General features: G+C 41.2%; 1 protein-coding gene across 2 annotated transcripts in view; it reads right to left on the bottom strand.

Annotated features, from left to right (window-relative positions):
- kif13ba (kinesin family member 13Ba) overlaps nucleotides 1-12,146 on the bottom strand; it is a 38,977-nt gene that overhangs the window by 18,004 nt on the left and 8,827 nt on the right. For both annotated transcript variants that reach the window (XM_084015714.1, XM_084015715.1), the window contains exons 4-9: nucleotides 6,050-6,062; nucleotides 5,378-5,438; nucleotides 5,148-5,240; nucleotides 4,266-4,446; nucleotides 3,365-3,452; nucleotides 2,770-2,904 (exon numbers count right to left, since the gene is read on the bottom strand). In XM_084015714.1, the coding sequence (XP_083871840.1) occupies nucleotides 2,770-2,904; nucleotides 3,365-3,452; nucleotides 4,266-4,446; nucleotides 5,148-5,240; nucleotides 5,378-5,438; nucleotides 6,050-6,062 (571 nt within the window). The remainder of the gene's footprint in view (nucleotides 1-2,769; nucleotides 2,905-3,364; nucleotides 3,453-4,265; nucleotides 4,447-5,147; nucleotides 5,241-5,377; nucleotides 5,439-6,049; nucleotides 6,063-12,146) is intronic.

The raw sequence follows: 12,146 nt of genomic DNA, 5'->3' as shown, positions 1-12,146 counted from the left end.
TTTGTCGACATGGACCCGTTCAGCCATAGTCATTCTGTGAAGTGCAACCAGACCGCTTACTGTCAATCGTTGTCTGTAAAACCACAAAGGGAAAGAGTTTTCCTAGAAATGTCAAAAATAATGGAGGTGCCTGACACTGCCTGTGATATTGCCCTTTTTGTAGAGGTTTACACCTACCTCCATACTTCCATCAAATGAGTCTCAATTCCACTCTGTTTCTGCCATCTTCTTCAGTGGCGTGACCTTTGAGAAAAGCTCTTATTCTGCATGCTCTCTAGCTTCTACTCTTTTCTAATACTTAGACATTACAACAAGATTCCTGTAACTCCTGAAAATCCACTTACTTACAGTGAGGTCCTCGTGGTGCTGAAGAAATTAAAGTGCTTTTTTGTTTCTTTGTTTGTGTTGTAGACTGTATGATATGGTATGCATGCTTATGTCTAAAAATGACAATGCAATTTGTAATTTGCTATCTGTTTTTGACCACAGGTAGAACAGCACTCGTCTGTGGATGAGATAGCTGATGTGGATCAATAAACAATTCAATTAAATTCAATGCTGTGGTGCTGACACACACAAAAAGGTCATTGCATATCTCATATCAATATCTCAGGCAAACTAAAAAACCTGAATCCTGAAAAGACCTGGGGCCTCATTTATAAAACTGTGTGTAGGAAAAAAACATGTGTACGTACGCCCAAAAGCCAAAATTGGCTTACGCCAAAAATATATAATATATTTATAAAACCGTGCATAAGCAATGTTCCCTTTTCCCATTGAAATTAAATGTGTCCAAGTCATCAAAACTATAGTATAGTTCTATAGTTCTTCCCACATTTTTATAGATCATAACCTTTGCATGGAAAGTGGCGTACACGCGTTTCCAGCCCCGTTTTGTGTGTACTCAAGCTTAGTCCCTGGTCATAAGACTAACTGATAAAGATCAACTTCAACTGATACTGATCGCCCTTGGATCAGTACTGCTTCAAATCCATCCAGACTAAGACAAATTATGAAACAAAATAGAGATTTTTATCCGGGACACTAAACAAATACATTCCCTAATGCCCATTTTATTTTTAAATAGGACTGTGACTGTAAATACTGATTGGAGACCCACATAGAGGGGAGGCAAAGCTGGTGACTTAACACCAGTATGAACATTTGGAAGCTACAACATACTGTAATACAATGAGTACAGCTCCTTATTGCAATGACTGGATTCTAACGTACAGTGCCAGATCCTGTTACCTGGTGGTGTCAGACTTGGAAATAACCAGTGAAGCACTTTCTATTGCAATGTGGATGTACAGTGTGCAGACAATCATTGGTCATAATCAATTCATAACTTCTAGCTGGCTGATTAAATAGTAAAAAGTAGGAGATACCAGCTAATGCGGCAATTTTCCTTTCTTAACAAGGGATTCTGAGACCAGGAGAGGGGATGCCTGGCTCATTAACCAGTTAACAGGACATTCAGCTTGTCAGCCTACTTGGAAGCAGCTTTGAGGCACTAAAAGAACATGTGGTAAAGAATCTAAAGATGTCATCATGGGAAAAGAAAAAAAAGAAAAACAATTAATTTGTTGTACTCTAAACTATACTAAACCAAGCCACCAAAGCTTGACTGGATTTAGCAAAGCACATGGCAAAACAGCAAAAAATTCTATTCTGTATTAAAAAAAAGTGTAATTTTCAAGTCAAACAAATTTGAACATTTGTGTCCATTGCAATTTTTGTATTTATAATGTGGAGGCAACTAAATAAAGCAACAAAAGCAATAAAGGAGCGACTCATCCAGACTGGTCAGCTTAGTGATTCACCCACTGACTACACAGTCTATTAACTGTTTGGCTGATGAAGCAACTGACTGACTATCTTAGTCTGACTGTGGGTGTGGCTTGAAAACAGAGCAGGCTGTATCAGCTGACAAACTCAAAGTCATGTCTGTGAATTATTAAGGGGGATGCACTGGTGGCAAGTCCATCTAGAAATAAGAGCAAGGAGCAGGAGAGCTCAAATGGGTCAGTGAGGATGGAGGATCAGGCATTTAGGTCTTTTCTTGGAGTGCTTCGTCTGACAGGCGAGGTGATGTCATCCTTTTGTAACTACGTTTTCACCTGTTGGCTGCAGGAAGTGACTGATAGACATTGTTTGCGCAGTCGAGTGTACACAATTACACATACACATGAAGCAGATGGATTCTGGGAGAACAGAAGGTGAGGGAGGGAACGTCTGATGATGTGCAAACAAGGATGAACTTGTAATGGTGGATGGGACACATTGAAAGAGGGTCGACTTCCTTAGAATATCAATCAACATCTGCAGTGAGAAAGTATGCCACTGGCTGCTTCGGTGTGGCTCCTGGCAGTAAGTGAATCAAGCACTCTAATTATCTAGCAGACATTAATCAATGATAGCTGATTCATGGGTTCAGTTTAAGGCACCACATGTCCTGAGTCATTTACATAGAGTTTAAATAGCATCACTTCTATATTTGCCATCACGCTAATCATCTATATTTCCATTGAGATATACACTAAGATGATCTTTGAAATTAATTTCTGATATAATCTTTTAATTAAAGTTTTCTTTAAAAGTGAAAAAGAAAACTACTGCATGTCCTGCCCTGCCCCAGTGTGTGTGTGTGTGTGTGTGTGTGTGTGTGTGTGTGTGTGTGTGTGTGTGTGTTGATATCTTACCCCAGACTTCAAGTCTTTCAGTGTGTGTGTGTGTGTGTGTGTGTGTGTGTGTGTGTTGATATCTTACCCCAGACTTCAAGTCTTTCAGTGTGTGTGTGAGGATGATGTTGAAGACGGCATGCGATCGACTGCTCTCCTCATTCATGTTGGTAGCAGCGACGGTCCGAGACTTATTTCCCTCTGACATCAGAGACTCGATGTCCTATCAGAACAACAAAAACCAACAATAAAGTTTTATTATTATTTATTTACTATTTGTCCTGCTTTTGCTTCACCCTACTGAATAACCTTTTAAGACTGTGGGGAATATTATTCAGTGAGATTCTATGTATGTTCACGTATTTAGTGACTACTTCAATAGATGAAGAGTTTGATCCTTGAGAGCCCAATATAAACTACGAAATGTAATTAATTCTGACATTTTTATGACTAGCCTCTTTCCAGTGGGATTGGAGGCTCAGGTACTAAGCAGACTGCTGCGATGCTCAAATATCAAAGTGGGAAGGAATACAAGTCGGCAAGATATCGATGCACTGGTGAGAATGGCTTCCAATCGGATGTAGCAGCCAGGATGCCACACAGCAGTAAACGTGAATTAGCCTGTCAATAAACCATGAAAGCATTTTTCATTCAAAGTTTAAATTGAAGGGAAATATGTTTACCTTGTAGCAGGCCACAGCGAGTCGAGAGAGGCCATCCACGTAGGGACCCAAAACTTTATGCTCCCTCACCCTCAGAGTTTGTCTACCCCTGGACAGGAAATAAAAGTAGGTTTAAAAACACGGACAAACAACACGGTCACTTCAGGTAAATTACTATTCATCTGATGTATTAGAAGGAGTGGCACAGCTGGTTCTGACCACCACTACAACTTTCCGCAGTTCATAGGGACTTGGTGCTCTGACCCCGTTTCAAACTTGTTCCAGGCCTGACGACTTTTTCATTTTCTGCTCCAGAGTGAAGCCCATATGGCTGTCAGATGGTCTGCTTCCCTTTAGCCCGTTTTACTGAGGTTAAAGGTCACATAGTGAGTGAAGGTCAAAGGTTATGCTGTCTGGGGCAGCAGGCACAAGCCTGTGGTCCTGATTTACTGCTGAGCTGCTGGACATGAACTGGACTCCATTAGTGACTGCAAGGCAGAAGAGTGATGTTTCGTTCACTGACCACAGCAGCTGGTAGACAACTTTCTCGAGTTCTACCAACTAACTGGAGGTTAAAATGACTTCAGGTACTGGTTGTTCACATAAAAAGTAGACTAACTTACCGGAGACAAGTTAATTGTGTTTATACTGTTGAGTATTTGTGTTTCAACCTAAATATACCCTTCACCTGCATTTGGAAAGGGACCTCACCGCAGCGAACTTACCACCAGTGACTGGAATTCAACACTTCCCATTGCAGTTTAATACCTAAAGTCACTATCTTCTCACTTCGCTTGAAGGATTTTACTGTGAAGAAGCTGCAAGAAGTATTTTCTATATACAGAGCCACAACGGCCTACGGAGAGAAAGAAAATGTTCCTTTCTTTAAACCAAAGGTGGTGGGGTTAGGTCGAGGTCATACCCTTTGGGGTCGAGCAGATCCCGGACCTTCTCGTTGTAGATCTCCATGTAGGACACCTCAACAGTGAAGCACTCCTCCTCTTGCTGTTCCTTCTGGGTGCGATCAAACAAAGCACTGCACAGCCGGGGAATCAGACCTGGCTGGTCTCCTGAACCCATCATGGTGTACGACTTTCCCGAACCTGGTAAAGACACGCATAGACAAAGTCAACTGAAACAGGTAACTAGAAAGGTGACAAACAATCCAGTTAGTCGTACCATTTCCACTGAGTCATAAACTATTACAAACAAGTGGCCACTATATTAGACACAACCAATGCAATGCGATTTAATACAACAGCTCTGACATAAATTCTACCTATAAGTTTGTAATGTTCAGTTTCTCATGTTAGTGTGAATTAAATTATGTGTTTACTACTGAGGCCACAGTTAAAGGCGGTGTTGTACTGGACTGGACTTCCCATTTATATACATTAGGAAAGCAGAATATTGAAAACACCTTGAATATATTGAAGTGCACTTCACTAACTATGACCTCAAATCTAAAACATATAATTGAATCAGCACCTCTATGACAGTGTCAAAAAGCCTGGAAGTTTACAGTCATCATAAAAGTAGACATGGCAGAACAGTTTGGTTGTAGATTGGTATTTTGTTCATACCAGAGAGAAGAAAGGGCTGTGCAACCTTCCTGTCATAACACATCCACACTGACACACCTTCCTTAATCACTATACAAAAAACTTTAGGGCACTATGCTTACATACTGGGCAAAGAGAAATTGCTCATATACTCTGTCCTGTCGTTTTTTAATAGGCTCTGTTATAGAATATATTCACACCATACAGACCACAGAACAGTGACTTGTCTCATGGTTAATTACCAGTTTGTCCATAGGCAAAGATACAGGCATTGTAGCCCTGGAAGGCATTGCGGAGAAGACTTTCCCCAAGGCACTGGAAGACCACCTCCTGACCTGGACACGGACACACACACGGACACACACACATTTTGTTATTTTTTTGTTGTGAATACTAAATCTTTCTAAACCATTTTGCATTTTAGTTATGAAATGTTCAACATTTTAAATACTGTGTGAATCAGTTAACTAACCAGCAAATCTTTCCTTATCAGTCTCATCCATGGACCAGAAACAGTAATCATAGGCAAAGACCTGTAGAGGGAAAACAGCAGCAGTATTGAGACAAACACGTCACAAATCTATATATACTATAAAACAACGATTTTAACTTTTAATGACTCAAAACATTTTTTTGAGGAAAAATAATTAAATGGTAGTTTATGTATGAATGTAGAGTGTCTTTTCAAAGTATTTTAAACTTTACAACTGGGATTCATGATGTAGATATTATCCATTTTACCAGTTAATAGTTGACTCAACCGTTTAAAAACAACATAGTTAATCAACTTTGCACAAAAGTGTACTTTATGTGTTGTGCGGTTTATGGGATAGTGTGTTTGGGGAATTGTTCAGATAATAAAACAAAAGACGAATGCTGCCACAGTAAAGTGAGCTGCTATACAGCCAGAAAAATGTTCAAAAAGGTTTAAGAGTTGATAAACTAAATAAGGCTTTGCTGGTGAAAAATGTTTTACAAATTATTACTTTGTATCACTGCCTTGACGGTTGCACCCAGTTTATAAACTGAGTCGGTGAAATACAGCAGCCTCTTTGTTTAACAGATAATTCACAACCATGGAATAGCTCAGTGTTAAAAATGCCTGTGTGTGTGTGTGTGTGTGTGTGTGTGTGTGCGATGTTACCTTGGACTGACTCCTGATGATGTTGGGAGGGTCAAGGTTCACAGCAGCATGTGGAGAGATAGGAAGATGACATTTAGTGGACATGTCACAGAGGATGCAGAATACTAAGCCATATCCAATAGGTTTTTCACACTTGACCCTGAGATTAATAAGCTCTCTTTCAACACATACACACTGTTAACCCAGGGTTCACCTAAGCTCGGGGCTGTATGAATCACACTGCACTATCCCAAAAACATGCTGAACATTCCATTGTTTACTCTCAACCCTTTTCATACTGTGTTAAGTCGATTTTTAAAGGGATAACTCTCAAACTCGATGCTAACCCTGGTGCTGAGCAGGCTAGTAGGCTAGTTAGCCCACTTTGGAGTGTGCCAGTGGGAAAGCATTCTTAGCCCCATGCTAACAGTTCTCTTAGCCTAGGACTTATTGCAGTGTAATAAGCACTTCGAAGCAGGATGTACTGAAGTCTTTTACACGTCTGGTTTCATTTTTCCAGACAGAGAATAGAAATGATCTATCAGTGTTTTTAACCAGTTATCATGTGTCCCCTCTAATTAAAGGAGAGGGAGTGAGTCAGAAAGAGCAATGAAGACACGGGTGAACAGAGACAGATAAAAAGACAAAGGCAGAGCCACAGCCACTGGCCTCAAGCTCAGTCACTTTAACACACATTTGATTCAAAATCAGCCTTGTGCGTGAGTAGTAGCTTGTTTACATCTTGTTTGTTTGTCACATGTCAAACCAAGTTTCCGGGGATTCGGGAAGGGTGTGTGTCTGAGGATGTGACTGTAGGCCCTGCATTCATCTCTGAGGGCTTGGGTAGACATAAAAAAACAACAACTCTGGGACTGGGTGAATTGTTGTGGGAATGTCTGTGTGTGGGCATATGTCATATGGCATATGCCCACACACAGCATATGGGGGGGGGGGGACTGAGTGGTGGAGGGGTTGGTAGTGAAGTTGGCGGAGGGTTGATGTAGTGGGTGGTAGAATCAGGTGGTGGCCTAGAGGGGTTACTGGGTCGAGGTCAACAAGGTCATACTCAGAAATGAACTAATGAAAGTGACATGTGAGCAATATGCCCCTTACACACACACACACACACACACACACACACACACACACACACACACACACACACACACACACACACACACACACACACACACACACACACACACACACACACACACACACACACACACACAATTATAAAACAAAAACAAACAAAAATAGATCCTCTATTCTCAAATAAGTGACACGTTTCCTGGTGATTGTGAAGTGAAAATTAGGGCATTAACATCAGCCTTTGGTCAGCACTTTAAACAAAAAGACTTACTGCAATATGACAACATCAGGACTAGTGACCCCTGAGGGAATGGGATCAATAAACAATGGCAGTCTTGTTCTACATTTATCTAAACCAATCCTGCAGAATATCTCTGATTTATAAAACCATATCCTGTCAGGAGTTTCTATGAAAAAATTCCCTACAAAGTTTAATACGTTCTCTTTTCTCTTCCTTCTGCGGTGATCTTCCTCACTACAGGTGACCCCTCGTCATCTTCCTCCTCCATCTGTGCCGAGCTGGCTTCCTCCAGCTGTCAGTCACAGATGATGATGCCAGAGGTAAAAGACTAGGTTTACACACCCACTCGATTCTAGCCTCCTTAAGAGGACCGACAACATTAATTCTATTCTCAGTAATGACCACCATCAGTGACATCATATCTAATTTTGACCCCGAGCCCTAAGAAACATCACAAAAACGGTCCTTAATCTTCGTCTCAAACTAGCTCTCGTAAAGATAGAAGTACAGGAACACACACACAGAGACACCCACACACCTGTTTCCTTTTACCCATGCACATTCTTTACCAAACGCCAATGCTGCAGTTCTTGCACAAACCAGCCACCATCCCGCCCAATCTGCAACACTTCATATTATACCGACGTTCCACTGCTGACGTGCTGCATTCAAGTAGCGAATGCATGCAGAGATAATTCCTATCTGAAGTCTAACCGATTCCAGCAGCTCTCTTCAAACCAGGATCCGATTAGGACTTCTTCAGCAGAGCGATGACATTTATCCAGAATAGTGTTTTTGGCAGGAAGAGAGGCAGTAAGAGAGATGATTCTAGTAGCGTTTGCCTGAGTGTTTATGTCTAATAATACAAAAAAATAAACAACAAATATTAAAGCTGGAATCCCTTATCCAATATGTATGAATTTAAAGGCTCATTGATATTGTTTATGACTATCTGGCTTCCCAATATTTGGGTTTCTCTGAATGCTCTTCTTGGGGGCTTTGAGTGCATCCTACATGCCTACCATCTCCCCACAATCATGTCTCCGAACACTTGAGGGATGAAATCGGTGTGGCAGGTTTTGACATACGTAGTGATGACAGCTGTCATGGCTGTTCCAAAGGCTGTAGGCGAGAAGGTTCACCCATGTCTTGTTCTCCATCCATGAACTAGGCCCCCCCCCGGCCAATGAGATAGGAGAATGAGACAGTCAGGAGAGCCGTGAGCCCGCCTCCCTCGGTCCTCGAACACTTCCATTCGTCCCTCCTCCCTTCGGCCTTCTCCTCCTCTCTGATCACAGTCATTTAAAAAATAACTTAATGCATGGCTGCTCCCCCCCCTGCCCCCCTTCTCTCGTTCTCTACTGTTCTTGCATTCTTCTTTCTCCCTCTCTTGGACTGTACCATCACAGTCGTGTAGGGAGGAATGAGGAATGGAGGATGGAATGGAGGCTGAAGGTAGCCAGGGGGGTTAGTGAGGAAAGAGGCTGGGCCTTCGACTGGAATGTTAAGCTGAAGCAGAAACGGCATCAACGTAACAGGCTCCACACTGATGGCAGAGGACAACAAGCTAATAATTCACTCCAGCACATACTGAATAACACTGTATAGTCCCCCACATGCTGTGAAAGTGATCATACAGAAGACAGCCTGAGCGTATCCTCCTACATCAACCAACTGTATGCTCAAGGGAACAAACAGTGGATTATGCCAATCCCAGTAAAATTCACCGTCATGTCGCTGAGGCCGTATTTCACCATATTATTCCCACAGCCTGAGGAGATTTTCCACGGCAGGCAGTTATAATTTACTTGCCTTTGCCATTTACTGTAAATACATGGCGTGTGTTGGCTTCAGACAGATTTGTTCTGCATAATGCATGCCAAGAATTCAAGAACTTTAAATAAATCAAACTATGCATAAGATATATTATACATTCTACGGCAACATTGAAATGCCAACATATTTATTTGAAATCTGGCCCGACGGTAAAACCTAGAAATTACAAAGGTCAAAATCATCCCTGGGGGCCAGTAAAACCAACATACTGTGAATGTATTAATCATTCCTTCACTGATTGATTTTGACCAAGCCAAGCTGTGAGTGGAGCATGCAAGGGCCATTTAAATCAATGACATTAAGTCTGGACATTAAGCCCTTGCATCAAATAGAAATCCTAAAATACACATTTCACATTAACCGAAGCTCTTCATAGTTATGCCTTCTCGTGCTAGCTTTTGATGCTCTTCACAGAAATTCAGCAGCACAGCTGACCTAGAAAATATAAATAGCTTGCATGATTAATGTTTAGCATCTTGCCCTTGCCAACAGTGAAGCAGTTCATAGTTCATAAAGTACGGCATTTTCTTGCTATTAAAATTCTGGATTCTGGATGTTCAGGCAGAAGAAGATGATTTCCTGTCCTTTGGCAAACCTGAGCTTGATGCTGATTTCATACATTCATACCATCTCATGCAGTCAGGGTTCAGCTCAGGTTAAACTGCATGTTTGGATATAATGCTGCTGTTCAACTATGCATAGCTGTAAAAGCACACTACATGGACAGGGATGACTATGACAGCGACTGTGAGTCACTACATCCCAGACCAGGTGGATCGAGAGAAATATTCACTGTATGTGTGTATAAATTTTGCAGATCATATTTATAAATTAATTGCAAACAATCAGATACATTGGCATTTGTTTGGGAAAAAAACCCAAATGATGATAACTGAAGATTTTTAGACTTTTAAAAAGAAACACCTTTCACTCTCTCTGGCTCTAAACTTTGAAACATACGTCACTGCACTGCATTGCTGATTAGTGTATTTTAAACTGGGTGGTTGTGTATGTTACAATGCAGAATAAGCAGTTTCAGAGATGTTGCAGGCAAATGAGACACTTGTACGCACCGGTGAATATTTGAGTTCAGTCTTTAGTCAGGTTTTTGCTATTCATTACACAATCAAACATGAAAAAACAGGCTTCAACACAACTTTCCAATATCTATCTCTGCCTGTTCTGTATTTCTACTCGTGGAAGTCGGCAACCATCCACACACATTTAGCTGGAAAAAAAAAAAACTCATCAGCAGTCAATGTGTGTGACCGGGACCAAGAGAGGCTGCACAGAAAGCTGCCAGAGCTGAGAGAAAATGGAGCTACTGCCTGCTGCAGGGATGGGTGGCGGCAGCTGGCTGATATCAATCTGTTAAAAAAGTCCTCTGATGGCTTCTGGTGTTATGCTGAAGTTTGTTCACTCATCAAATAGTGTTTGCCTCCTGTTAAAAATATAGTACTCCCCTGTGCATAGGGGTTATGGATGTGGGTTGGTCGAGATTAAGGTAGAGAGAAACAAAGACAGGGAAACATTATATCACACTGGCACCAAACTGTGGAGTCTCTTGCTGAATTCACTTGCACTTGGACAGCAGTTTCTTGGACAGTAGTTTCTTGGACAGCAGTTTCTTGTAAATTTCTGACCAGCCACAACCCTTCATATTTATATATGATTTTTTGATTAGATTGTCTAAACTGGGGTGGCAGAAGTGGGGGATATGGAAAATGTATTTTAAATGTATTCTATCGAGATTTCCTAAAATGATTTTGTATTTTTATTTTTAACTCTGTAGCATTAACTGTCCATAGCCCTACCTGAGCCTGGTCTGAAACTGGAAAGTTCTGGAGAAAATGAGTGAGTGTGGCCTATGAATGAATGACACTCCCTTTCCTTAATTACCTCTATCATTATGTTTGGTTCAGGCGGGGCTGATCAAGCACTTTGCCTTTCCCTGCATTAAAAAATACCACGTTTCTGTTTTGACATCAAAAGATATACTGGTAAATTCTTCACATCCAACAACAGATGTTGGCAAAACAAATCATATCACACACACACACACACACAAAATGCCTAACATCATCTCAAGATCTGTGGCTGAACATTATCTTTTGTGTATTGCCCTGGAAACCAAGCCGCTTGTGTTTGCCTCACTGATGTCTGACAGGAGACAGATCATTGTCAGAGTGTATCAACATCCAACTTCACCAATCCAATGCAAACAGCCTCAGGTCATCATGCAAACTGTAGTGTCTGACGACATGGCTGCTGTGAGATTAGCTGTCTGCTTATCAGACGGACTGGTACAAAGTGCCCTGCAGTTCAAACTCTAGAGGCGAGGACATCCCTGGTGATTCAGGGAAAGTAGGAGCGAAAGCAAATAGGACTCAAAATAAAATGTGTGAGTACCGGACAGCAAAAGTAAACCTTGGATGGAGAGCTTGTACATCATAGCATTTATGTTTCTTTGATGATCCCCCTAAGCAGTGCTTTAGGAAAGCAAATACTCAAACTTCATAAAACAAGATTTATGTCACCATCATCACCACAGTGAGTCACAGAGAGTGGCAGGGTGAGGAACTAAATTCTCGCTGCCCAGAGTGTGCTGGTGGTGGAAAAACTGAATCAGACACACAGGCAAAGCACACAACTGAGCAGTGAACAAAAAGTTAGAAAAAAAGAAAGGGAAATTACATTCAAGTGAGGTCCTGTCAAGTTATTCATGGGGGAGAATTCAAAAACGGTCTGTGGATGTTTTGATCAGGTAAACCACAGAATGGAAAATGGTTTTGTTCATTAAACTCTTTGTTAGAAAAACACACATTTTTCTTCCTTGTGCATTTTAATTAGGTGTGTGTGTCATAGAAGTCATATTTACGATCTAATAAATTAATTCCAACATATTAATAATTACAATTCACTGATTAAATCCTGTCTTGCTGCTCAGGC

This window comes from Eutrigla gurnardus, assembly GCF_963514095.1.
Source record: "Eutrigla gurnardus genome assembly, chromosome: 1".
Lineage (NCBI taxonomy): Eukaryota > Metazoa > Chordata > Actinopteri > Perciformes > Triglidae > Eutrigla > Eutrigla gurnardus.
This window is presented reverse-complemented; position numbering and strand designations above follow the sequence as displayed.